Genomic DNA, 27,324 nt, shown 5'->3' on the forward strand with positions numbered 1-27,324 from the left:
TTGCTGAGGCTGGCTCCCAATCCTCCTGACTCAGCCTCCTGAGCTGCTGGGATTACAAGCATGTGGCACTGTGTGGGGGATCATAGCTCCTTTAGCATTTTATCCATCAACCCCACTCACACCTAACCCAAAGGAGTTTACAGACACACAAGGATCCAGCTCCAGCACTTACTGGCTACGTGACCTGGGGCATGTAACTAGACCTTTCTGGCCTTTGGCTACTCTATAATGGGGACAGCAGCCTCTTGAAATGTTGTGAAGTGCAACAAACATTAGAAAACTTTGTGACCTGAAAATGTTCTATAGATAATAGTGACAGAAACATATGGAGCTCATTTTTTTTTGTAAGAAGACTTGTGTAATGAGATAGTGATTTGTAAGCAATCAAGTGGGATTATTATGTGAAGCAGTTCAAGGGCGTCTTACCTAGTGTCCACTCTAGTCTGAACTATGGACTCTGCTCCAGCATGGCCCTCCCTCTCATCTGTCATTCCTCTACCTGGCAGGTCCCCAACCTCCATCCGCATGGTTTACACCTTCAGGTCATTTGATGTCCCCCGAGGGGTGCTCTCTGCTTCCAAGATGATCTCTTCTTGTTGCATTCTCCCATGGTGAAAGGAAACAAAAAGGGACAGACACTGTCCTCACACAGCAGAAGCGATGGAAGGGCATAAAAGGTCAGGCAGCTCTCTGAAGCCTCTTTTAAAGGGCACTAATTCATTTATGAGGGCAGAGCTCTCCTGATTTAATCACTTCCCCAAAGGCCCCAATTCTTTACCTTTGAGGCTTACATTATGACATATTGATTTTGGAGGGAAACACACAGCAGTGGTCAGGCCACATCGACACAGAAAGTGAACAGCACAGAGCGTAAAGTTGCTCCCCAGAGAAGCAGACACAGACTCAAGGCATCCAGGGAAAGCTATTTATTTGGCAGTAGATTCCAGGAAGCATTGGTAGGGTAGTGGGCAAGTGAGATAGGCAGGGGTGGGAAATGAAGGCAGGGTGTGCTGATGAATGGGTTGCTGTGTGGGGAACTCCATCTTACTAGGGACCTCTGGAGACAGTGCAGAACCTGCCCCAGAATTAGCCTGCTCCCAGGGCTTAGGAGGCAAGGTATTTATCCTCAGTTTCCACTCATCATTGGTTGAGAGCTGCTGGGGGGGGGGGGACTCTCCAGTGTGTCCACTCTGCCACACACTTGGGCTGAGAGTGGCAGTTGCTTGTGCATGTGCCTGGTGGATGAGGGCAGGGGGGCTATGTGCAGGAGAGGGGGGTGATACTTGAGCCCACCTTGCAGGATAAAGAAACTGCCATCTTGTTAAAGATACTGCTTTTCAGGTCTTTGAGGCCCAAGATAAACCTAATCCTAATGGGGACATATCCTAATACCTATGCCAGCAGAGAGGTAAAGGGCATTTTTTTTTCCCTCCTGATCCTGTTGGGAATTTTTAAAAAAAAAAATCTTATGGAAAGAACACTGATTGGCCAAAATTGAGTCACATGTTTGCTTTTGTGATCAAGGATATTATGATTGACAGTCTTCATCACCACTTACAGTGAGGGAAGGAGCAATTAGAAGCCCACCCAAATAGGGGGGTGCAGTGTTCCTAGCAGGGAGGGGTGCTGGGCAGTTGAGACCATAGAGCTCCATCTACCACAGTAGGAGTTCTTGTGCCTGTTTTCTTTCTTTCTTTCTTTTGTGGGTAACAAAACCCAAAGAGGAACTGCAGTTTAATGCCACAACTTACATGCCCAAAGAGAACAAGCCTCACCACAGAGCTATTGACTGGCTCGAAAACAGAAACAGAAAAATCCATCTGAATTTTATGTGTTCAGTTTGCAGAGCAACATATGTGCTAGAAGAGAAAGTAATCTAAAGCCCCCAGAGTTAAAAAGCCATTCATTAGTACTCTTTAGCTTGCCTGCCATTCTGTGCAGAGTGAAGGGACCTCAGGAAAGCTAATTAAAACTCTCTGAGTGTGTGTGTGTGTGTGTGTGTGTGTGTGTGTGTGTGTGTGTATATATATATATATATATATATATATATATATATATATATAATGCTGATGGGCATCATGGGCTTGTGAGCATTGCAGGGGCTGAGGCACAGGAGCACATGCTCACTGCCTGGCCATGGCATGTTTTCAGCAAATTGTTTTGATGGTGATGACAGCAATGATTCTCTATGACCTCCCCGGGAGACCAACCCTGCCTAGTTCAATTGTCCTTTTGTGGACAGCTGGAATTTCCCCATACTTCTACAGAAGTCTGTTTCCTACTCTGTCATCAGGATCACCTCCCTCTTCCTCATCCCTGTCATGGTTTAGATCTAGAATGTCCCCAAAGGCTCAGGTGTGGAAGACCAGGTCTCCACAGCACCAAGGTCTGGAAGTGGGGCTTTGGGGAAGTGATTGGATTATGAGGGCTCTGGCCTCACCATGGATGAGCCCATTGAGAGATTCAGAGCCGAATGGACTATTGGGAGAAGACTAGAGGTGGGGCTTAGCTGAAGGACAGAAGTCCTAGGGGGCATGCCCTCTGACTGTGTCCTGTTGGTGGCCCTTTCTTATCTCTCTCTGCTTCCTAACTACTATGAGGTGAGCAACTTCCCTTCACCATGCCTTTCCACAGTGATGTTCTGCCACATCTCAGGTGTAAAGCAATGCAGTTGGGCAACTATGAATTGAAACCTCTGAAACAGTGAGCCAAAATCAGTCTTTCCTCTGATAAAGTGTTTTTCACAGGTATTTTGTGACAGCAATGAAAAGCTAACGAACACACTTTCTCATCTAACAGAGAGATTGTGTTCCAACCAGACCTGGGATGACAAGTGCTCTAGCTGGGTTGGACAGAGCAAGCAGAGGCAAAGAAGTGTTTACCAGGGGCAGGTGTAGGGCCAGGTGTGAGGCCCGGAGCAGGAGGAATTGGGGCAGGAGGAAGAGGAGCCACTGTGATTCTATGCCCACCAGCAAGCCCGACAGGGACTTTGGCCCATGGAGCAGAGGAGGGTTTCCTGCTGGAAGCATGCCCACCGTGCAGGGGATCTGTTTCCATCTGCTCATTTTACTGCTGAGTTGTAAAGTGCTAAATGTCATTATCCTCCCCTTCCTTAAACAAGAAAAAAAGTTAACAGCCTGAGAAAAGGAGATATTTCACTTCATTTGGCATCTAGCCACCATCATCCACACGGGATGCTCCCTGGGGTCTGATTGGAGACAGGGAGAAGCCCCGCTCTGTTCTGCTTTCAGCAGCAAGCACTTGGCTGGGGCTGGAAGCTGGAGGCCAGGCCAGAGCTCAGCTGCAGAGTAGCCAGGCACCCTCTGAACAACTCCAACACCATACCAGGTGCCATGACAGAAAGCGAGAATAGGGGCCAAGGACCAAGTGTTCTGACCAAGTGCTTATTAGGGTGTGCATGGCCTCAGAAGATAAACTTGAATTGAGGAAAGAAACTGCAGAGAAGACAACTTCAACTCAATAGAGGGATGAACTCAGAAGATGTAGATCAGCTGGAAAATGAATTGATTCCTCTATAAAGTCCAGAACTGCTTCTCTTCCAAAGGCGTGCAATTGTGTAGACCCTCTTCCAGAACACTCACTGTGGGGAGGAGTTTCGTAGTAGATGGGAGGCTGAGACAGGTGATGTCTAAGGTTCTTTCCAATTCTGACACTCTGGGAACCTGTAACTGGGGGATCTCGACTATGTTCACCATCTGTAACATGCCTCGCTCGTGCCGGCTGAACCCCAGTGCTAGGCTGCCTAATGATGGCTGCTGGACCCTGAGGAAGGCTCCATTCTCATTGCTCTGATTGTGTGGCCACTAAGGCTTTCACTTTGCAGTGCTCCCTGAGAAGCCACTTCAGTTGCATGACAGCTGTCCTCCCAGCCCCATAGTGGGCAGAGGTGTCCCTTGGGCTTAAAGCTGTAAGCCGCCTCCCCAAGCAGCTGAGATCACCATTTGAGAGGACTGTCAGGCCTGGCCTGAGCAATGGCTTGCTTAAAAGGGGTAGTCAAGAACCAGGTCCTGGGCCCCAGGGACAGCCACGTTCTCCTCCCCAACCCTGCTGGACTTTGGAAAGGCTACTCACCCTAGCTGAGGATGGCTAGAATGGAGGAGGGACAGTGCTTTGCCATCTAAAACCATTGATAGCTTCCCATAGGTCTTCCAAAGTTCCTGCAATGACCCATAAGACCCCAATAACTGTTCCTCATGGTCTAAGCTGTGAACTCCCTGAAGGCAAGGACAAGCTCTGTTTTGTTCCCTACTGTAGCCCCAGAGTTTGGCATTGGCCAGCACTTGGTAAATATTTGTTGAGTAAATGAATGGAAGGGCTGTCATCCTCCTGGGTCTGAAAGAAGCCAACTGGGCAAGGAGGACAGAGAGCAGTGGACCACGAGTCTGGGGGTGGTTTTGAGCTTGACCTTAGAAAAGTCTCTGCCCACTGGGCCTCAGTTTCCCAATCACAGAACTAGGAGATTGGTGTGAGGCTGGATAGGAGGTAGGAAGAAAAGTCATTTTCTGTCTGATCTTCAGACCTTAAGGGACCTTAGGCTGCAGACCTGCCCCTAACCTGAGTCCTGTGAACCTAGCAATAGAGACACCTGTTTGGAATTGAGGTGCCAGCTCATTGCTGTGGGTTTGCTCAGTTCAACCTCAAAAACTAAGACTTTCTTATATGTAAAGCTCAGTGCAGGACTTCCTGGACAAGGTGCCTTGGAGCTGAGCACTTGGGATAGAAATGACCAGAAAAAAAAAAAAAAAGCCAGTGGAGGAACAAAATGTGGAAAGGTCCAAAGGCAAGGCAGTTTAGGAATGGAGTTGAGGGAAGAGCAACAGGTAGGGCTGGTGCTCACAGGACCCTGGAAAAGCCAACTCTGGAGGGAAGATGACACATGTCCTGCAGGGCTGTGTTCAGGAGGAGGCACAGAACAGGGTGGTTCACTTCAAGTCCTGGCTCTTCACACACTTACCTGTGGCCTTGTTTGTGTCGCAGTATCCTCATTTCTGTAAAATGCCTACCCTTCAGGTGAGTGAGAGAATTCAGTGAGGTTACACACATGAAGTGCCTAGCACATAGTAGGCAGTCTGGGGAATGGGATTTCTTACCTCTTTTTGGCTTTTGGTTAATATGCAGATAGCCCTGAGGAAACTAGAATGGGTGTTTGTTAATCATTTAAATGATCAGTGTGAATGAGGTTATCAGAAAGAAATTTTATTCAAAAGGTTACGATAGTCAGGCACTGTGGCGCACACCTGTAACCCCAGCGGCTCAGGAGGCTGAGGCAAGAGGATCTCGAGTTTAAAGCCAGCCTCAGCAATGGCAAGGCACTAAGCAACTCAGTGAGACCCTGTCTCTAAATAAAATACAAAATAGGGCTGGGGATGTGACTCAGTGGTCAAGTGCCCCTGAGTTCAATCTCTGGTTCAAAAAAAAAAAAAGGTTATGACAGGAGGCAGGGGCAATGAAGGGAGAAACGCATGAATGAACTTGGGGACAAGAAATGCAAGGAAGGAAACACTGGAGGTGGGGGCACCAACTTCAGCAACTTTTTAAATCTTGCCAGTAGGGAAGTGGAAGGAAATGCATCTCCATTTTAAGGAAGGTCATAGTCATGGTCTTGGTCGAGAAAGGATGGGAGTGGGCAGGATGAAGGGAGAAAAGGGCCACAAGTATTGCCCACTGATGAGTCACCTCCTGGCCTCTGATGCAATGAGAAGAGAAGGAGGTGGGGAGAGAATACCACAGTCCCAAATGGTGAGCCATGGTGAGCCTGAGGTGGAATTCAGCTACCTCAAAGTGGCCTCCTTGTGTGATTTCTAGGTATCTGGAAAGCATCAGTGGCGTTAAAAACATTGACTATCAGAGTGCACCATGGTACAAGTGTCACACAAACCTTTAACACATAACAATGTTTTAGCATTGATCAGCTTACTATTATTTTTCCAAACCTTAAAAATGCTGAAAGTAAGCTTCAGATTCAAGGCAAGGACACAGAAAGTGGGACTTTGGGCAAATGCTTCCCTTCTGTGACTCTCAGTTTCCCATCTGCCTAGTGAAGGGGTCAGACAGTGTTGTACTTCAGAATGGTGCCACTCTACCACTCTCACCCTCTAGTTCCTTGGTTTCAAAAAGCAATATAGAGCCCTGTCCCTGGTGGAGCCTGAGGACCATGGCCATGAACAATGCAGGGAGGATAGCTCTTCAAAGAAAGAAAAAGATGCAAAAGAAATCATAAATCTTGCTTTTCTGGTGTCTGGCAAAAACTTAATCTGGGATTTGGGGTTAAAGTAGTTCCTGTGTGTGAGACCACAGAATCTAGCTCAACCCTTGTACACTTTGGTGGCTATCAGGTCTACTAAGTCTTTGACAAAATTCCACATCAAAGATTCTGTGATGATGATTCCAGAAAGGTCCAAGTTCTCCCTCATTCTCTCATAGAAGATTCAAGATTGAGAGTAGGTGGCATGTCCTAATGGGTGGGGCCCCTAGATTTTCTCCAGAACAGAGAAGTCAAGTAAAGGTTCTATTGACAAGTTCTATTTCAAGGAATTCCAGAGGACTTTGGAACCAGGCCGACCAAGAATGACACCTGCTGGAAAACTGGTAGGAGGTGGAGAAAGGACTGAGCACCCAGGTTTAAGTTAAGGCCCTGCCTTAGCCCACTCACTGTGCCACCTTGCCCTTGATTCCACTCTGAACTTTTTCCGGCTGCAGTACCCGAGACTGCAGTCAACAGTCAACGTTAGTCTTTCGTTTTTTGAGACAGGGTCTCCCTCAATTTGTCCAGCGCGGGCTTGAAATCGCAGTCCTCCTGCCTCAGCAGTTGGGATCACAGGTGTTGCACTCTCTCATCCGGCAACCCCTTATCTTCTTATAGAGAATGGCTCATGAGAGTCCCCAAACTGGCAGTCAGGCCTTAGTGGGCAGCTCGAACTGCCTTAGTCTCAATGTTCACCTCTCAGTTTCGGAAAAGGAATCTGATTGGCTACCGCAAGCAGCCTGCGGGTGGCTGGGGCGCACAACTTCAGTGCTTAGAACAGCCTCAGAACCTGGGGCGGGGCCTCTGCGGGGCGGGGCCTGGACTCCGGCAACTCAGAAGGAGAACGCACGGCGCCTGCGCGCCTCTCCACTCTCACCCTCTACTTCCATGGTTTCGAAAAGCATTCGCACTAGCGCTGGCCGTCCCTGGGCCACCAAGGCCCCGGCCACCCCCAGCATCTCATCCGTGTGGCCGCGCCACACGCGTTGCAGCTCCTGGCGCAGACAGGCCTCCGGGTACTTGCCCCGGGCGCGGCGCAGCCAGGCGTCCACCTCAAGTCCCAGCTCGCCGTCGCTCAGCTGTGCCTGGCTCCACTGCACCAGCAGCGCCTCAAGCAGGCATCCGAAGCCCTCGGTGTGGCTGGAGCCCATGTCGTCCAGCTCCACGGCGCGCTTGAAGCAGGCCGCCGCGTTGGCCTCCTCGCCCTTGATGCGCAGGCACTTGCCTCGTAGCAGCTGCAGCTCGGGCAGCGTGGCGCCCAGCTCGAATTCGCCGGCCTTGGCCAGGAAGACCAGCGCCTGGTTGAGAGCCGCCTCGTCCACCGCCAGCAGCTCCCGCATGGCGTCCACGCCCATGTAGTAGTAGACCTGGGGTGGGGGGGCCGCTGAGCCTTCCTTCCAGTAACACCGCCCTCAGGATCATACCACCCTCAAGCTGGTTCCAAAAAACTTCCTTCATTCGGTCCACCCTCCCTACCTCCCTACAGCAGCAATTCTTAAACTCTGTAGCTGCCCCCGCCCCTGGAAAAGGAGAAGCAGTATCGGGATTCCAGTTCCAGCCAAATATAACCTTGAGCAAGTCAATCTCTAGACCCAGGTTTTCTCATATGTAAAATTATGATATTATCACCTCTTGGTAACTATCCCCTGAGCATAGTAGTCACTTTTGGGTAAAGAATACTTATTGAGTGCTTAGAGAGCCAGGCTCTCTTCTAAACACGGTACACACATTATCTCATTTCATCTTCCCCATGGCTGGAAGAGATGGGTGGGAGGATGCCCCTTATTCCTATCTATGTCCTCATACTCGGGCCTAGCCTGGCAGGGAGTTAGTAGGTTATAAATGATCTTTTCGATAATCAAGCCAAGAGGCTGCCTTACCTGGCCAATGTCCAGGTATGTCCTGAGGCCTGGGCACACTTTGACTACTTCCTCAAGGTCAGCTTTGGCGCAGGCCAGGTGTTTCCTGTCCGGCATACCCCCAAGCCCCATCTTGGCCCGTGTCAGGTCGTGCAGGTAGGCTCTGATGTGGATCTGCAGGCAGAGGATTAGCTCAGGGAAGGTACTCAAGTAAGGACCTCCCTTCTTTCTGTCCTACAAGAAGACTGTCCCTTTATTAATAGCAAATAGGGATGTTCTGTGGGGTAGCAGGAAGTTCCTAAGGCTGGGACCCAGGAATCCTAGGTTCTGGTCCTGTGGCAACTTGGGCTAGCTGCTCCTCTTTCTGGGCCTGTTTCTCTGTCTGTACAATGAGAGGACTGGGTGAAGTAAGTGGCCCTCATTCATTCATTCATTCATTCAACAAACATGTATCGAGTGCCCCCCCCCCATATTAACCATGTAACCTGGAGGATGTCACACAACCTCTGTGAGCCCCATTTTCTATCTCTGAAAAGTTAGTACACTGATACCTCCCTTGGGAGTTTTCCTGATGACTGAGAGATCATATTTTAGTTAGGCCCTAGCACACGCCCAGTTCCCTTGTTCACGTCTTCAACAGATATTCATCCTGAGCCAGGCACTGTTCCAGGCCCAAGGATACAGTGCAGAGCAAAATGTCAAAAGTCCTGCCTTCCTGGAACTCATGTGTTATTACTGAGGGAGGAAGACAATAAACATAATAAATGGTTAAATAATGTGTTAGGGAGTAATTGGCGTTAAGAAAAAGCAACCCTGGGGCTGGGATTATGGCTCAGCGGTAGAGCGCTCCCCTAGCATGGGTGGGACCCGGGTTCGATCCTCAGCACCACATAAAAATAAAAGCATTGTGTTGTGTCCATCTACACCTAAAAAATAAATATTAAAAAAAGCAAACCTGAAAAGGATAGAAAGTATTGGCAGGGGGTTGACCTTTTCAATAAGGTCTCTAGAAACTGCCTTTTATCAGGCCTGCAGGAAGTGAGGGAAGAAGTCAATCACATATCTGGGAGAAGAGCATTCTAGATGGAGGCTCAGGCCAGTGGGGCTGGAAAAGAATGAGAGACATGAGTAGAGGGAGGGGTGAGGCCATCATGTCCAGGTTTGAGTTTATGGGCCACAGTGTGGTCCAAGGGTTCTACATAGATCATGTGAGTCCCTCCCTCCTGCTCCTTCCTCCTCTGGACATCTAAATAATAAGTGACCTTTGGAGCTACAGGGAAGCAGCAAGCTTAAGACACAAGGCGAGAGAGTGAGGAAAGTAAGGCTGGGGTTCTGGCTATTTTTTTAAATATATATATTTTAGTTGTTGATGGACCTTTATTTTATTCACTTATTTATATGTGGTGCTGAGAATCGAACCCAGTGCCTCACATATGTGAGACAAGAGCTGTACGTACCACTGCGTCACAGCCATAGCCCAAGGGTTCTGGCTATTTGAGAGCAGATCGCTGGGAATGTTCACTGCGCCTTGGTGGCCTCATTTGTAGACTGACATAGGTCCGGTCTTTCTCAGATTCTTATAAGGATTAAATCAGACCACAATCATGAAAGTGCTTGGTGAAATGCAGAAATGCAGAGTTTTATAGGAATGTTTTATGGTGTATTATGATTAATATTCTTATTATTCATAATATTAACCATATCAACTACAGTGAAAGAATATGCTGACCCTAGTCCCTGATGGCACTAGGAGCAGGAAATTAAGCTGTGGAGACCAAGACCAGGAGCAGATTTGCCATTAGGTCACGTGAAAGTTAGTGGAAAAAATAGGGGGAAGAGGGTTGCTTATTCGCTTGGCACATAGTAAACTTGGAGCTCCTGGGCTGTCCCCAGGCAAATGGCCTCTGTGAGGCTCCAGAGGGCAGATGTGGGCCCAGTGGGGAAAGATGGGAGGGGGCAGCTCTCACTGGAATGTGTAACTTGCAGCCCTAAAAAACTATGCAGGGGACTGTCACAAGAGACAGCTGATCAGCTAAAAATATACCTAATAATAGCCATCAGTCACCTCTGAACTCTTACAACAAGCTTGGTGCTGAGTTTTACATAGAATCTAATTCACTTTTCAGAACCACTCTGTGAGGCAGGTACTACTATCTAGGGTCAGATAAAGAAACCAAGGTTTAGGAATTGGGCCCCAGTATTTTGTCAGAGGTCCCATGGCATGTCAGTGGTGACACGGGATTTGAATCAAGACTTTCTGTGTCCAGGACCAAAGCTCTGAGCCACCAGACGAATCTACCTCCACTTAAAGTGGAATCTCCCACTTTCCAAAAGAACCTGCCATGCCCAGGTGCTGTGCTTCAGCCTCTGAGAGCTTTTTAAGATGGGTGTTATTAGCTTATCTTACAGATTTGGGAACTGAGGTTTGAAGGGGTAGGTGGCTTGCCACAGGTTCCACAATCATAGCTGGAGAGACCAGATTTCAATGGTCTGATTCCACTGGAGTCTGGAGGCTCCAGACCAGGTGCTGCAGAAGGGTAGGAAGAGGCTCCTCTATTCTTGACCTCAGCAACCTTACTGACCACAACGGCGTGCCCTGATGACCCCTAAGTGGCCCTTTGGGCTTTGGCAATAGGGTCATGGCCCCTGGTCTTTGGTCCCTGATTCCCAATGGGAGGCGCTGTGGGTGACCCACCTTGGCCCTTGTGCAGTATGCTTGCCAGTTGAGCTCTGGATCTCGTAGGACATCCAGGGCCATGTTACAGGTTCCAATGGCCATATCCTGCTTTCCTAGGAAGTGGAAGATTTTGGCCAGGTGATTCAGGATAGGAGGTTGGTCCTTGGCAATCTCGATAGCCTAGATAAGAGAGGAGGGTAGAGACAAACCATGTATTGTCTGCTTGTCTGCCAGCCTGGATAAATGGCGCCTAAACCATAGGGACCCCACCTCTGCACAGAGTCCTGTCACACGTGTGCTAACTCCACACCTACCTGCTGTATGTCAGTCATATCATGGAACCCAACACCTTTGGGGTACATCCACTGATACTCAGCTCCCAGAGCCCAGCTCATTGCCCTGTTCCCTGGTCATGGCCAGCAAACCCTTCTAGACCCCAGGTAAACCCTCCTTCCCATGTGTGCTCTGCCATATTCCCAGGGTGAGAGGAGGAGCCAGAGTCAGCCCCTTCCCATATTTATGATGTTTCTAGCTGGGCCTCAGCACTTCCCCCTATGTTGGAATTGACTGCTGCTTGACCTAAGTGGCTTGCCCTAGGGCCACACAGCTTGTGAGCAGAACTGGTAAGAAAACTCCAGCTAGAGATCTTCTTTCCACTGTGCCACTGTGGTTGGGGAGGGAGGGAACCCTGCAGAGGAACAATGTGGACACTGGCCTCAGGGGAGAAGTCTGAGGGTCTATGTCAAGGCTGGAGAAATGAGCTTGGACCAGCTTGAATGTGGGGAAGGACTTAGTCTTAGGCAGAGGAAAAGAGCCACAAAGGAGCCCTTTTTGTTTAGAACTAGGGGAAGGGTGGAGAGGGGTGTGGAGTAAGTGCCTTCTTGTAGGACACATGGTGGAGGAATGACATCTAGAGAACCCATGGGTCCTCGAGGAGAGCCCCCCCGCCCCAGTTTGCAGAGGGGTTGCACGGTTTGGGGACATACCTTGCCGAAGCAGTCCAAGGGGTCAGTCCCGGAGTACCCACAGTCGTGGATGCCCATAGGGGTGGTGGAGAAGGTATCCTTCCTCTCCAGCAGCATCCCAAGATAGCACCAGGCCAGCGCTAGGGTGGGGGGTGGGAGAGGGACTCTAGGAAGCAGCGATGGGGGAGGAAGGGAAGGGGAGCCAGGGGTGGGGCGGAGACAGCTCCACTCAAGGCACCCATGATGACAAAAGAAGGGACAGTGGCAGAGAGAAACAAAAGCGGAACAAGGGGACATGGGAGGGAGTGAATGAACAGGTTTTGGTGCCCATTCTGAGTCTAATGTGTCACCTAGGGAACCTCACTTCAGGGTCATAGCTCTCTTCTGACTTCTCTGGGTGGGTGCAGCGCCTGTTCTGGCTTCTGGCCTTAGAGAAGATGGCTCCCTCACACACACACACACACACACACACACACACACACACTCTCACGCACACCCGGTCAAGCAGACTTTCATCTCCCACCATAGAGTGAGGGTGGTGGGCTGGAGCAGGACAAGATCTCCCTCCAGGTCCTGAGACCATCTGGGAACTTTGGGAGCGTGTCACTGTAGTGATTTGTAATTTGGGTGTTCCCTGGGGCCAGGTGGGAGGGCTCCTGAGGTAAAGAAATGAGCATGTGACACAAACAGGGAGGGAGAAAGAAAAGGGACACAGTGCCAGACGTGGGGACAGTGCCCCAGGCCAGCAGTGCCAGTGACAGGTGCAAGGACGGTGGGGGCAGAGGCTGCCACTCCGCCCACCCCTGGGGTCCCTACCTCGGTGTCGGGGGTCCGAGGACTTGAGGACCTGCCGCAGCAGGGTCAGCGTGCGGTTGAAGGCAGGCAGCCTCTTCTGCTCCTGGCTGCCCTGCTCCAGGAAGATGCCATCCAGCCTGTGGCCGAGAAGGGGCTGTGGCTGGTCGGCGCCCCCTCCCCGCCACCCCCAGGTGAGCAGCCCTCCAGAAGCCCTCACCTGGAATGGGCTCCACCACCTCTGCCCCCACCCGCTGCCTGGTTCCAGGCCCAGCCAACGGAGCCACACCTCCCCAGTCCTGCACCCCCTTCCACCCCTGGCCTGACCTGATGAGGAGGGTTGCCATGGTGAAGTACCAGCCCCTTTTCTCCTCCATCGGGATCTGGGAAAGCAGAGAATGCCATGCTGCTGTTATGGAGGCCATTGTCCACCTTGAACCCCAAGAGGCAGGAGGCACAATCGAAGGGCCTTAGCCTAACACACCTTTGATGATCATCTTGGCTCTGCCAGTGTCTGGCTGGGTGTCCTTGGACAAGTTGCTTCACCTCCCTGACCACATAGGATTTGACAAGATAAGCTGTGTGACCCCTACTGAGGTGCCTGTCACAGAGTAGGTGTGGAATCCCTTTCCTTCCTGGCCCTGGCTCCTCCACCAGGCTCTGGCTGCCCACTGGGGGCTCACACCCCATGGGTTGCCTTCTCTCTCCTCTGCTCTTGTTACTTCTCCTGTGCTGCTTTCCCTCAGCCCCCACTTTCCTGAGAAAGCCCCTCAGGCATGTTAAGTGAGTCCGCCTCAGCCCAAGCCCAGGACGCCCCTGGACTGTTTCCCATTATTATTCTTGCCAACCTTGCTGTGCATTTAGACCAACTTGGGCACCAGATAAAATATTTATGCCGTTATTTATGGGAGTAGCTGCTCCTGCCTCGAGAAGGAATTTTAATGAAAACCAATAAAACCCCCAGTGCATATCCGCAGCTCTGCCTCAGAGTCCAGCCCCTCCTTCCACATTCATCGCCCACGGTTGATCTTCTGCACTCCCTGCCCCCACTGTGGCCTCCTCAGCTCAAGACCCCCATCATCCATGCACCCAGCAGCATTCCGAACACCTCCAGCACGGGGTGCTGGGCGGGTGCTCTGGGGACGTGACAGTGAACAGCAGCTGCACCCTGACTTGAACAGGCTCCCAAGCTGGCTCGGGAAACAGACGCAGGTATCAATAACAGGCACAGGATTCGACTTTGTGTTGGCTGTGGGACAGGATCTTGATACCATCACCTCAATCCCACAATCCAGGAGGGAGGTGTTAGCCCCATTTTATGGGTGAACATATTGAGGCCTGGAGAGGTAAAGTGACTGGCCCCAGGTCACAGAATTTGAGAGCATCAGAGCTGGGCATCCAATGCCTTTTGGCTCCAAAGCCCATGCTCCCTTTGCCACATGAATTGCCAAAAAACTGTAGTAGGAAGTAAAGTCGGATCAAGGTCATGAGAGCAATATGGACCCGGATGCAGCAGGATGGACAAAGACTCCCAGTTAGAGGCTGTGGATTTTTTTTTTTTTTAAAGAGAGAGAGAATTTTTTTTTAATATTTATTTTTTAGTTTTCGGCGGACACAATATCTTTGTATGTGGTGCTGAAGATCGAACCCGGGCCGCTTGCATGCCAGGCGAACGCGCTACTGTTTGAGCCACATCCCCAGCCCAAGGCTGTGGATTTAAAGTGGGCAGTAGCACTTCAGAGGGATCCTTATGTGGGATGGAGACCAGGGCACCCCCAAACCGAGGGCCTGGCATGAACAGAGACACGGGGATGTGTGGAAACAGACACCCTGGAGCTGTATGTGTGATTGGGTGAGGGGGGGTCAACATTGGCAAGGAGACCTTGGATGAACTAGGAGCCGGGAGGAATGCAGAGAGGAGACCTCATGCGTGAGACTCACTTGAGTGGCGCCTGCCCATCGGGTTGAGACCCCTGGCCCCAGCCAGAGCACGCAGAGGAGGACCCACCGACAGCATGTCTTAGCCTACACTTCCCTGCTCTCTGTTCTGTGTGTCCCTAGGCTGAGCAATGAGGACAGGAGAGGAAAGATGAGGCCCATCCTGAGGGGCCCTTGATCTATCAGTGCCCTGGGAGCCCAGAGGAGGTATCTGCCCAATCCAGGAGTTCCCTGGGGCTTCCCAGAGGAAGCAACCTCGAGCAGGTCCTCAAGGATGAGAGGAATCACCCAGGTGATACCACGAGGAAAGGCATTCCCAGAGGCCACCCTATGCCCAAACTCAGAGGAAAACGAGTGTGAATGGCAGGATCCGCAGGCAGCCCTGAGGATAGACCCCGGTGGTAAGGCACAGGGGAAAAGTCAGCAGGAGCATATTGGGAAGGATTCCCATGCCAGGAGCTCATCTGCAGGGCAGTGGGGAGTCACAGAAGGAGTGTGAGCTGGGGAGTGCCAAGATCCAGTGTGATTTTATATTCACAGCACCTTGAAGGGTCATCTGTCACATAGATGGGAATAAGTGCACTGGGGCTTTAGCTGAGAAGAGTGCTCTCTGGAGGGGAGAGGTGCAGGCCCTGAGGGTCAGGGCCTCCTTCAGAAGTGGGGAACATTTCCCAGGGCAAAAAGAGGGGGTAGGATGCTGGATCACCTTGTCAGCTTTCCTTACAGGGGATGTGGGAAGGAAGAAGGGGCTTGGATTTATGGAGCACCCTCTGTGGGCCACACTGACCAAAGACCTGGACATAAAGTCAAGGCCTGACCACGGTTAGCGCTAAAGGTAGTGGGGCCTTGGTTACCTGGCCACTTGTTGGTGTGATCTCAGGACTCTGACCACAGCCTGCTTTGTGGCTGGCTGAATAGTCATAGCAGGAAAGAGGCCCTGACCTATCTTCAGTGCTCCTGGCAAGGGGTGAGGCCAAGTTGGAGTAGGTGCAGTGGACTTTGGCTTCTGATATTCAGGGCAGAGGCCTGGGTGTCCCACAGGCCTGGCCTGAGGTATGACCCTGGGGATGAGTTGCCTCTGAAGGCTATGCCCTCATCTGCAAAGTAGGGTGACACTATGGGCTTCCAGGAAGTTCCAAGGGCAGTGCCAGGCCCAGAAGAAATGTTTATTCCCTTTCTCCTGTTTTGGAGCCAAACTGAGTTAGTTTCTCTAGTTTCTAAGTTAGTTGCTTTGTCCACTGAGACCTGTTTTGGTGCCCTATGGGGCAATGAGGTCCCAGGATCCAGAGTCTAGAGACACCCTGCCTCATCCCATTCTCCGTACCTCATGTCTCCCAGGACTGCAGGACCCCGTGGGGTCCCAGGTAACTTTCCCAGTGTTTAAGTTGAGTGCTCTGTTGTCCCCAGGGCTCTTCCTGGTTCACAGTCACTCTCGTTTGGTATTCAAGCCAAAATAAATTAAATTTTGTGCCCAAGCCAGGCATTTTTGCATGACAGAACTAGGACTTAACCTGTGCCTCCCATAGTTCTAGCCCCAAGCTAGTCCACAACACTCAGTTGTCTTATCAATCTCATTATGTATTTGAGAACACTGAGACTAGAGTGGTGAAGTGACTTACCCAAGGTTCTACACTTGTTAGCATCAGAACTTAGAACCCAGTGGCTGCCCCTCCCTCCTGCAGAAGGGAGGAGCTGTTCACCTCTCCTGGAGAATCAAGTTGCCTGCAAGGAATGCTACTTCAGGGTTTATGACTCCCAGAGGCCAGGGACTGGAGGCAGAATGAGAGGAGGCTCAGAGGCCGGCTTCTGGGAAAAAGGTATTTCCCCAGGATTTGCCTGGTGTGGGCTCTTGGAGGACACCTCACTGGTCACTGTTGAAAATCTTCCAACAGTTCAGCTTCCTTATGGTTTTCACTAAGCAAGCAATATCACCACCTGGTGGCTGTGTGCTTGAATTGCAGGGGTAGAGCCCAGAAGTGAACGCCTTCCAAACTTCCAAGAATCTTTTGGAAAATTTGATTTTCAAAAAAGGATCTAGCTGAGTGACATCTATGTGACAAATCCCAAATTCCCTCAACAGATCCCACTTGAGAGTGCTGTTTGCAGGAGGGCTTGTGGAGTTACAGACGAGGTCAGTGGAACTGAGATGGAGTTAATGGAGTAAACAGATCTAGCTGAAGTCCTTGATATGCTGGGGCTTTCGTCTTCTACCCCTGCGATGCAGCAGTGGTGGAGGCTGTTCGCTCTGCCGTGCAACTCTGGCCTGCTTGTAAATGGGCTGTCTCTTTAAAAATTCTTCTGGTTGTTGCAGAAGCAGCAGCTGCAGCGGTTACCGGGGCAACCTGGCAAGCCACAGTGCAGTTAAATTAAATTAAACAGGCCTCTGGCTGCCCCTCCCTCCCGCAGAAGGGAGGAGTTGTTCACCTCTCCTGGAGAATAAAGTTGCCTGCAAGGAATGCTGCTACAGGGTTTATGACTCCCAGAGGCCAGGGGTTGGAGGCTGAATGAGAGGAGGCTCACAGGCTGGCTTCTGGGAAAGAGGTATTTCCCCAGGATTTGCTTGATGTGGGCTCTTGGAGGACACCTCATGATCTCCTTAGTCCCTGAGCTGGGGATTCTGTGTGAGGCCAGCATGGGAGTCGAGGCTTCAGCTGGAGGGGTCTCCGAGAAGGCGGCTGTCCTGTGGCAAATTTGTGGGAGGGAACTGGTGAGGCCCATGATGCCCCTGGAGTGAAATCTGCAACCCTGATACTGACTGAAGGTGAGAGTGAAGGGCAGACCCCAGTGAGGGGTTCTCAGGTCATTTCCCAGGTCCTCTGAGGTCCTTGTCATTATTTTCTTTATTTCAGAGATGGGAAAACCAAGATCAAAAGAAGCAGAGATCTGACTGCTTGTCCTGATATTTTAGGCTAGTTCTCTCTGACTTCAAGTTCATGTTCTTCCCACATCATCTAGCTTGCAGAGAGCTAGTGTTTGCACAGTGTTTACTATTTACAAAGTGCTTTTGCATGATTCCATGTGATTCTCAGAATGTCCTGTGTGGAGTGTTTAGTACAGATGGGAAAACTGAGGCAAGATGGTAAAAAGCCCCATGGCCCCGGTAACCATGGACCCGGGAGGATCCCCTTTCTGCTATACAAATACGAGGAAATTTTATGGAGCACGTATTATACACTAGACACACCATTATGTATATTAACCCCTTTGGCTCTCTCAAGTGTTACCTATGAGGCAGGGACTATTATTATCCTAATTTTACAGATGAAGCAGCTGAGGCACACAGTAGTCAGGTATTGTGCCCAGAGTGAGAGTGACACAGCTGGAGGCTAGGAGAACTTGAACCCAGCAACTTTAACTCCATGGTCCCTACATGTAACTACTGTAGAATAATGGTGCTGAAAGCATTGGCCCCAGACCAGCGCGTGGATGTTGCCTGGGAATTTGACAGAAATGCAAATTCTTGACCCATCACTCTGAAATTTGCTGGGGCGGTGGCCCAGCCAGCTGCTCACAGGCCCTCTACTGCATGGTGAAGAAAACCACTGTGCTAGGCTCTCTCTTTGGACAGTGGAATAAATGCAGCTAGCAGGTGCCTCATTTTTCTTGTATTTTGTATTTTTTTTTTTAGAGACAGTCTCACTGAGTTGCTTAGTGTCTCACAGTTGCTGAGGCTGGTTTCAAACTCTGGATGCTCTTGCCTCAGCCTCCTGAGCCGCTGGGATTTCAGGTGTGTGCCACAATACCCGGCAGGTGCCTCATTTTTTAAATGAATCAAAGGAATATAGTCCACAGGGAAGCCTGAAGACACCAGCTCCTATAACTGGGTGGGTAAGTGACAATGGCAGGTGACCTGACAGAAATGGTGGGAATGGGATAAGCCATTACAGGAGCAGGTTTGTGTTAACTCTGGTTCTAGGATGAATCTTAAACATTCCATTTTCTTCAAAAGATGGCCCCAAGCAGGGTGTGGTGGCGCACGCCTGTAATCCCAGTGGCTTGGGAGGCTGAGGCAGGAGGATCATGAGTTCAAAGCCAGCCTCAGCAACTTAGTGAGGCTCTAAGAAACCCAGCGAGACCCTGTCTCTAAATAAAATATAAAAAAGGGCTGGGGATGTGGCTCCATGGTTAAGCATCCCTGGGTTTAATCCCTGGTACTAAAAAATTTTTAAGAGGTTGGACTCAAAAGAAGGGAACATTTTGGGGCTTGGCTATTTTAAAGTTTTTCAATAAAAAATCTTTCCCATACCAAGGGCTTATACATCTCCATGCATCAGACAGGCAGTACAGACATCCTGTTTGTTCCTGGGGCAAGTATTTGCCTAGCAGTTTGAGCTTTGCCCTTAATGGTTACACTCCACATTCCAGAGTTGGTTCCTGGGAGCTGACTAATTCTCTCAAGGAGAGGAAATGACAAGAATGAACACTTCTCTAGGGTCACTGGGCACTTTAGTGGCACTGGATCCTCACAGCAGCCTTAGAAGGTATATAGCATTTTCTTCCCAGTACAGATGAGGAAATAGACTAAGAAAAAAAAACCACTGGCCCAGCCCCCAGCCCAGGGCATAAGTGTCTAGAGTCAAGTTCAGATCTGCCTCCCTCCACCGCCGCTGTTCTTCCCACCTCATCAGGCCGACCCTGAGAAGGCTGACACTGCACAAGTCAGAGTCACAAGGGCAGGCCTGGAATTCCGTCCTTCCTGCATGACTGGATCATCCTCTGAGATGCACACACAGCACATGAAGCCGCCTGCCTGGTGCGCCTGCCACCTGAGGGACACACAGAGCAGCCAGGAGGGAGCTCCTCCCACCCCCACTGCCATGCTCCTGCACTCCTGCTCCTGCCTGGGCAGGAGCACTGCCGATCCCCTCGCCCCTCAGGGATCTGGGAAAGGCCACTGGTTCAGCTTCTGCCCCTACAACTGTTGCTGGGGTCGGTAGGTGTGACCAGGCAGAGGGACTTCGGGGGTTGGGTGCTACTGGGTGCTAAGTAAAGTTCGGCCCTGTCTTGGGTTCCCTGTATGGTTTCTCATGAACTTACGCTGCGTAGGTGGACGGCAGCCCCCGGTTGCCACTTCTTCCTGGTCTCAGGTCTGTCTAGGACACAGTTCCTGTGGCCCATCTTTGCTTTGGCTCCCCGGCTGGCTGAGCTGCACTGAGTCACTTCTCTACCCCATTGTCCTCCTCATCAGACATCTCCTGTCTAGTTCTGGTCCAAGTCCAACTCTAGTGCTGGCCGCTGCTGGGTGGGTCTGAAGAAGTCCCCTGCCTTCTGGAGTAACAACAGTGTGACCCTACTCTGCAGTGCCACCCGGGGTCCATGCTATGCTGTGCTCAGGTAATGACCATTTTCCCCTCTCAGAGGTACTTGGGCCGAACGATGCTAAAAGCAGCTTTGGCTCTGGGATCTTGTATCCATTAGAAGGGGGAGACCCAGCATTCAGGGCTCTCAAATTTATGAGGTAAATGGGGAGAGAAGCCAGACGCAAACTCACAGCAGAAGCACTGATATGCAAAAGTGAATGGCCTTGAGGCCAAGAGAAGTCTGGAGCCAGAGCCTCAGGAATGTTGTTTCCCAGCCAGGCCTTAGATGTTCAACAGACCTGAGTTTAGTTCCTGCCAGCCATTCTTGGCTGCGTGCCCTTGGGCATGTCACTATACCTCTCTGAGCCTTTCTTTGCTCATCTGTAATATGGACCAATGATGGATCCAATTTCCCAGCATTTCTGTGATGATCAAGTGAGACAGCCTGGTGGCACTTTCACCATTCAATTAATCTACTTCCTTTGCTAGCTGAACTAAGTCAAACCACTTGGCACTGTAGTAGTGTGTGTGCATGCGTGTGCACTTGTGGTGACAAATATACACAAACCAGGGACCCTGAGGTCGCTGGCCCAGGATACTCTCAAGTCTTGCCAGTCCCCAGAGTGCTGAGTGCACTCACCTTGCAAGGCCCACACCCTCGTGTGTGAGGCTGGCCTACCAAGGCCACCTCCCTCCCCTCCTGCCTGGCTGCTGAATGAAATCTGGACAGTGTGGGGGTGGGGCTGGGTCAACCTGAGCAAGTCACTGCACCTCTGTGGGTAGGGGATCCCCAGGCCCAGATGGCAGGGAGTCTGGGAGGTCTGAACACAAATCAAAGGGGCCACGATGTCCAGCACATGGGCATGGCCCTGGGCCCATCCTTGTCATTACTGAGGACCTGCCCTGGGATAGAAGCAGGGGCGAGAGACCTGCATGCGGGCGTGTGTGCATGCACACATGTGGTTAAGTCCCCAATATTCTAGGAAAAGGGGGATGGAAAATCCAATAACTAAACTGGCTTGGGACATGTGTTTTTGTTGTTGTTGTTGTTGAGGGGAAGTAGTTCAAACTATCTTTTATTTAAAAATCGTAGAGGTCTTTAAGACTTAGAATTGAGTTATTCAACTAAATTACATTAACAATGGTCCAAACTGCTCCTGGGTGTGGGGGGCGCAGGCAACGGAGAGAGGCCCAAGACTGAGGGCTCACCTTCCAGGGGACAAGACAAAACTCACCTGAAGATAAGCCAGAGGCTGGCAATGACCCTGCTAAAGAGCAATGGCAAAGTGAAGCATAGGGCCCAGGGGGTGGGTGGAACCAGGTGTGCTCCTACCCCCACCTGCCTGGTACCCTCACATTCCCTCGATCCTCCCAGCAGCCTTGGGAGGATCCACATTACAACCCCATTTTGCAGATGAGGAAAAAAATCCTCAAGAAGTGAGGTGACCTGCCTGTAGCCACCTGGTGACAGAGGCAGAATTTTAACCTGGTCTGTCCAAGTGCAGAACTCTTGCTCTAACAGCCCCGACGCTGACTCCACCTCCTGCCTCATCCTCCCTGGCCCCCCTCACCCATGGCAACCTACCCACCTCGTCTCTCTGACACTGATCTGCCTTGGGTTTCCTGGAGGCCACGTGCGAGAGGTGTCCCCTGATCCCTTCATCCCATCCCCATTTCTTTGACCTCTTTCAAAAGAGCAAATCTTTGAAGGCAGGTGGGCGGGAGCCGAGTAATGTGCCTCAGTTCCTATGTCTGTAATGGGGACCCCAGGGTTCATGTAGGGACTCCACTCAAGGACTCAGAAGGTGTTCAGGAGGAGGCGGTGACATGTGAACTGAGTTTTCTTTCTAGGCAGAGGGAGATGACAGCCAGCGCCGTATGTTTAGGGAACCTCAAGTAGATTATAATTGCTATGAAGCAGGGTCCAATTCCTGGGACTTCCGTAAGAGGAAATGGGGGCTGAGGAAGGCGGGACCCTGCTTCACTTAGGGAGACCCATCAGCTGTTCTGCAGAGCTGCTGTGTGCTCTTCCTGTGCAGGCCTGCACTGCCTTCTTCCAGGCCTCCTCCCCTGCTCCTGATCAAGCCCTCCTGCCTCTGCACACACCAGGGCTTGCTGGGAGCCAGTGCACTTGTCTCTTCCAGAAGCTTCCCTTCAGTCTCTTTTGCTCAAGTAGAGGATTCATTGTCTGCAGTCCCTCACTGCCACTCCATCCACAGGGACTGCTGATGCCAACACTTTTGTCCCCATGTCCCTGAAGTGCATTTTCTTCGTCAGCCTCTGGGGCCCCATTTTTGGTTCAGAAAGTGCCATCTCGGGTTGTATAGTACTTAAGAGATGACTGTCACATGACACAGGCATGTGACCTCAGCCAGTTGTGGACACATCTCTGATTTGCCCCTTTGGTTTCTGTTTCCCCAAGAAGGGCTCAGGTAAGACAAGCTAATGAAGGAATGCATGCTTCCTTCACCTTTTGTCCAGAAGCTTCTTCACAGCAAGAACTTGCAAGACAGGGCCTGGCACATACTAGGTGCTCAACAAATGTAAAGAAGTTCAAGAAATGCCTCTTGGATGTCCCCAGAATTACTTATGGGCACTTTCACTTCATCATTTGGCTGAGATCAATACTGACAAATGCTTGAGAAGTAGACCCTGAGACTAGAGATGACAAGTGACTTGTCCAAAGCCACACAAGAAAATAATAACAGAGCTGGATGCCCCTGAGCCTCTTGACTGCCAAAATCACCCTCCTTGTCCTGACTGTGATGATTTTTATAGGTGTGATCTTGTGTACTCCTCAGAGGACAAATGGGGGCTCTGCATCCCCAACTCTCTCCTGGTCACAGCTGCTTTCTACAGAACTGAGGAGCAGCTGCTGGGACAGGCCCAGGAATGCAGCCCAGAGCCTGGCAGCCACACCTCCAGAAGCAACGGCTCCCTCCCTGGGGCGCTGGGTGCCCTGCTTCCTACTCCCTCTGGGTGTTCACTCACTGGGCGGTTCCTACTGTGGCTGTGCTGACTATGCAGGGGTGGGGGGCAGCTGGCCTTTGCTCACTATTCCTAAATCTCTGCCTTGCCACTCACCTCCTCCAGGAAACCTCCCCACACTGAATACCTCCAGAGAGCAGAAATGGAGCTCAGGGTCCATATGGTCCCCCACTTTCTGCACCCATTTTGCAGATGGGGAAAACACAGTGCAGAGAGGTCTTCTCTGTGGGTAGTTCGGTGGCTAAGAGGGGAGCCTGTTGGCTCTGAGACCAGAGCTCTTCAGACCCTGTTCCACTGCTGTGACCTGCAGCAACAACCACACTCAGCACCTACAGTGTGAAACTGGAGACATGGGTCCTCACTGGCCCCAGGTGATGGTCATATCAACATCCAGCTCAGGCCAGGGGACGCTTCCTAGCTGGGGAGATGGATGGGTCGCCTGTGACCCTGTCCATTTCTGCACAGGCTCCCTCTTGGAGCTTTACAAATAGAAACTCTTAATTATGACATCAACCAAATGAGAAGTACCTCCATATTACTGATGAGAAAGCTTTGGCAGACATACCATCGTTATCCCCATCTCAGAGAGGGAAAGGACCTTAGAGATGATAAGCACAGGTTAGAGGTGTCAGCATGGGGGAGCTGGGATTTGAACCTGGACTGTCTGACCTGTAGTCTCCTCTCTGAGGCTCCTTCCTGCACTGCTGTCCTTAAATCAAGTCCCTGTCCTCCAACCTGTACTCTCTGCAAATGTTAACAGCCACATTTCCCCCTAGAGAAGCTGTGAACTTTGGAGAAAAAGGCACTTGTGGGGGGATGTTCAGAGGTTTTGTGAATTGAGCTGTGCTACCCATGTGTGAAAATTTGTCATTACTTAAATTGCTGAAGTTGGCTTTGAACTCGAGATCCTCCTGCCTCAGCTTCCTGAGCTGCTGGAATTACAGGCATGCATCACCATGCCTGGCCTAATTATTTAAATATCACAAACTTAAAACTATACTGGCCTTCATGGAAAAGTCATGGTACCCCTCTGAACTAGCATGGCCTTTCTCCTAAAAGAGGAAAATGCCCTCCATACCATTTATCCATCATCTGATGCTTCATGTGGCAGGCAGCTTCTGAGATGGCCCCCAGAGATCCCCCACCTCCTGGGGTTCATGACCTTCTGTAATCCCCTCCTGTGAATGTGGGATAGACCTACTGACTAGCTTCTAAAGAACAGAATATGACAAAGGCCATGGATGTCAGCCAGTAACCAACGAAGAACTAAATCCTACTCACAATCATGTGAGCTAGCTTGGTAGCAAATGGTCCCCCAGTCCGGCAAGACTTCGGATGAGATCACAGCCTAAGGGTCCTGAGCTAAGCCAGGCCTAGAGAGCTGACAACCCCACCCAAACTGTGTGAGAATAAAATCTTATTGCTTTAAGCTGCTAAATTTGGTAGGTATTTTTTTTTCAGCAGTAGATGACTAGTATTCCTAGTATGTATTCGGTAGCAGGCCGTATGCTGTACATCCATCCACTGAAGATATGCTTATCAAATGCTACCATGTTCCAGTTACTGGGTTTACAGTAGTAAACCAGATGGATGTTGTTCCCTCTTTCAAAGCCCTCAAGATTGAGTCAGAGAGGCAGACTTGTAAACAGACAGTAAGGGGGAGTGCTATGGGAGCCCAGGGGAGATTCTGACCCTGCCTGGGGAGCCAGCAGAGGCTTTCTAGAGACAAACTCAAGACTGGAGAGGCGGAGCAGAAGAGCACCCAGGGAAGGGGCTGAGAAAACAAGGTGAGTCCTTCCCTAGAGGGGAGTGAAGGGAAGTAAAATGTGGCAAAAGCCTGACTTGCAGAGGAAGGACAGAGGGGAATCCCCAGGGGGGAGGGTGGGCATCAAAGCTCACTCAAGAGCCTAGGATTGTTTTGCCCGCCAGCGGGGAGTGGGCTGAGGGACTTGGCCAGCAAGGTGGAGCAACACTACCCTGGCAGCATAGAGGAGAAGGGTCAAGCTGGAGGGCAGAACCCCGCAGAGGAGGAAGGCAGCTACACAGGTCCAGGTGGGCAATTATGGAGGCTGGACTGGCTGAGGGCAGCTGGGGAGGAGTGGGTGGACCTTAGAGGTACAGGAGGTGGAGTGGACAAGCTTTGGGGTCTGAATGGATGGATGTGCAGGTGGCAGAGAAGAGGCAGGAATGCCTGAGTTTCTGGCAGGCTGTCTGGCTGTGCCTTTAATTAGGTGGATGTGCACAGGCACCAGGACAGGTACTTGCTGGAAGGAGCAAGGGTGAGGGTTGGATTGGCCAGGTAGGGTTTGTGGTGTTTAGGAGGGACTTAGACCAGGAGCCTTGCTAAGGTCTTCTCCCTAGCCCAAAAAGCAAAGCTTTGGATTTAGACTGGGACGGAAATGGGGGATGCACATTGGAAAGGTATTCCACAGGCCAAAGGCCAGGGTTGAGGTTGACTTTGGGGCAGGGGGCAACCCTACAGACCAAAGGACCATGACCACAGCCCTTCCAGCCGAAGGAAGGGGGTGTCACCCACCTGCTGCCCGTAGTCCAGAGCCTTGTCATAGAGCGCGATGCCAGCTGCCAGTACCCGTGCGCGTTCTTTCAGGCTGGCGCAGCCCACGTCGAAGCCGTGCGCGTAGCCCTGCTCCGCCAGGCAGCGTGCAGCCCGGAGCTGGGGGTCCGCGGGTGCCTCCGGGTCCGCCGCCAGGCCCATGAGACCAGCCAGTCGCGCGGCACAAGCCTCCTCCTCTTCCTCCTGGCCCAAGTGCCCGTACACATGTGCCAGATTGGCCCAGGCATTGAGGTTGCCCGGGTCCTCGCGGACCACCTGGAGAAAGCGCTCCCGGGCCTCGTCCAGCTCCTCCAGGTAGAAGGCGAACGCACCCAGCAGGTGACACACGGCCGACCGCTGCGGGACGGCCGCCAGCTCGAGCTCCTGCTGCACGGCCTCCCGCTGCAGTTTCAGATCCCGGGCGCGCAGCGGGGCCGGCGAACGCGGCTCGAAGTTCAGCTGCATCTCCAGGTGGAAGTGGCCCGGGAGGTAGTCCAGGTCGTCGATGAAGGCGTCCAGGTCGTCGGCTGCGACCTCGGGCTCAGACATGGCTGTCTCACTGCTCCTCTAGCCGCGCTCTGGCCCCCGAGGCTGAAGAGGGCAATGGACGGGGTCTCCCCCGAAGAGAGTGAGTCACGGTTCCCCAGCGCACGCCCGTCTCCAGGTCCCCAGCGCCTCCCGCCGGTGGGTGGGTCCCAGCGCTGGCTGGGGAACTCCCTAAAGTTGTTTCCGCTTTCGCTGCTCAGCTAGACGTCGGCATTGCACAACCAGGTGTGCCAGAAAAACAGGTGCATCGCCAAATGCGGGGCGCGCAAACCCTGGTGGGAGGCAAAAGGCAGATTCTCACTTTTTACCCAGCAGAAAAGGAAACAAGCTGAGAGGAGGAGAAGGACTTGCCCAGGTCACAGAAGTGGGGCGTGCCCAAAGAGGCCTGGAACCCAGTTTGCTCAAGGCTGGCCTAGCCTTTCTTCAGCGGGCGATGCTCCGCCCTCCCTGTGTGAGCTGAGCTATCAGGACTGGCCCTTCCAACTGCGGAAGCCACCCTGGATTCTGATGCTGTCCCATCCTTTCTGCAGTTCCTCTGTGCTCTTCCTCTCTCTAGAGCCTGCCACCTCCCTCCTCTCTGCCTTCGGCCACTATTCACCCTTGGGCTTTCTCTGCCTGCTCTCTGCTCAGCAGTGGCCCCTGTGGAAAGACTATGGCTTCCATGTGCTGGTTCTAATCCCATTTCTCCAACCCTAATAACACATCATTGGTCATTCTTTCTACTTTCCTTCTCTGTGACATGAGGATGACAGTTTCTACCCCAGGGGCAGGGAGTTACCAGAGGAGGTAAACCGGATACTTGGCTTCTCTGGATAAAACTCTGTTCTATTCTTTCCCCTTGGCCCCAATCCTGTCCTGCACCCCACCTATGGCCCTAATTTTCTTGCTCTGGCCAGTCTTCCTGTCAGAATTGGAGAGATCCCCTGACCTCTGGCCTGCAGGCCGGGCAGTGGTGCTCCCTGCTGCAGGGTGGAGTCTTCTAGAGGCTGAGTCTTACAGATTCAGGTCTGGACTTTGGATCCCTCCTCATTCCACCTGAGACTGGGCTCCCACCATCAGCTGCTGCCTCATCATCTTGAAAAATACACCAGTCTTCTCAAAAGAGGAAATATAGCCAGTTCAGTGAAGTTAGGGGAGATATTTGGCCTTGGCAATAGAAAGGTAAATCAAATCAACATTTTGGTACAATTTTTTAACCTGTTGATTTTTAGGTATTGTATTTAATACATTTAATACTTTTTAGTAAGGAGTTGTTACTATAAATTTCTGGCAATCATGAGATGAATCTTATTTCAACTGCTTGGGGTATCAGAGATGGATTCCCAGAGGGTTTAGCTTTTTTTTTTTTTTTTAAATTGTGGCAACATATACTTAACATAAAATTTATCATTTAAGGGTATAGTTCAAGGTCATTAAGTACATTCACATCATTGTGCAGCC

At 51.3% G+C, this 27,324-nt stretch overlaps 1 protein-coding gene across 1 annotated transcript; it reads right to left on the reverse strand.

Moving 5' to 3' along the window:
• Nucleotides 1–5,196: 5,196 nt before the first annotated feature.
• Nucleotides 5,197–26,289, reverse strand: Ttc22 (tetratricopeptide repeat domain 22). Its single transcript, XM_005326026.4, has 7 exons — nt 25,321–26,289; nt 12,886–12,941; nt 12,583–12,698; nt 11,788–11,906; nt 10,820–10,981; nt 8,146–8,298; nt 5,197–7,632 (listed from the first exon to the last, which is right to left on the reverse strand). The coding sequence occupies exons 1-7, from the start codon at nt 25,885–25,887 to the stop codon at nt 7,099–7,101; spliced, it is 1,707 nt and encodes a 568-aa protein (XP_005326083.2). The 5' UTR covers nt 25,888–26,289; the 3' UTR covers nt 5,197–7,098.
• Nucleotides 26,290–27,324: the final 1,035 nt, after the last annotated feature.

Source organism: Ictidomys tridecemlineatus, chromosome 11 (genome assembly GCF_052094955.1).
Source record: "Ictidomys tridecemlineatus isolate mIctTri1 chromosome 11, mIctTri1.hap1, whole genome shotgun sequence".
In the NCBI taxonomy this organism is placed as follows: Eukaryota; Metazoa; Chordata; class Mammalia; order Rodentia; family Sciuridae; genus Ictidomys; species Ictidomys tridecemlineatus.

Coding starts and splice junctions, on each gene's coding strand:
- Ttc22 (XM_005326026.4), bottom strand. CDS start 25,887: ATGTCTGAGCCCGAGGTCGCAGCCGACGACCTGGACGCCTTCATCGAC. Junction 11,907..12,582: donor CTCGGACCCCCGACACCGAG/GTAGGGACCCCA, acceptor CCCCCACCCTAG/CGCTGGCCTGGTGCTATCTT. Junction 7,633..8,145: donor CATACCTGGACATTGGCCAG/GTAAGGCAGCCT, acceptor CCCCCACCCCAG/GTCTACTACTACATGGGCGT.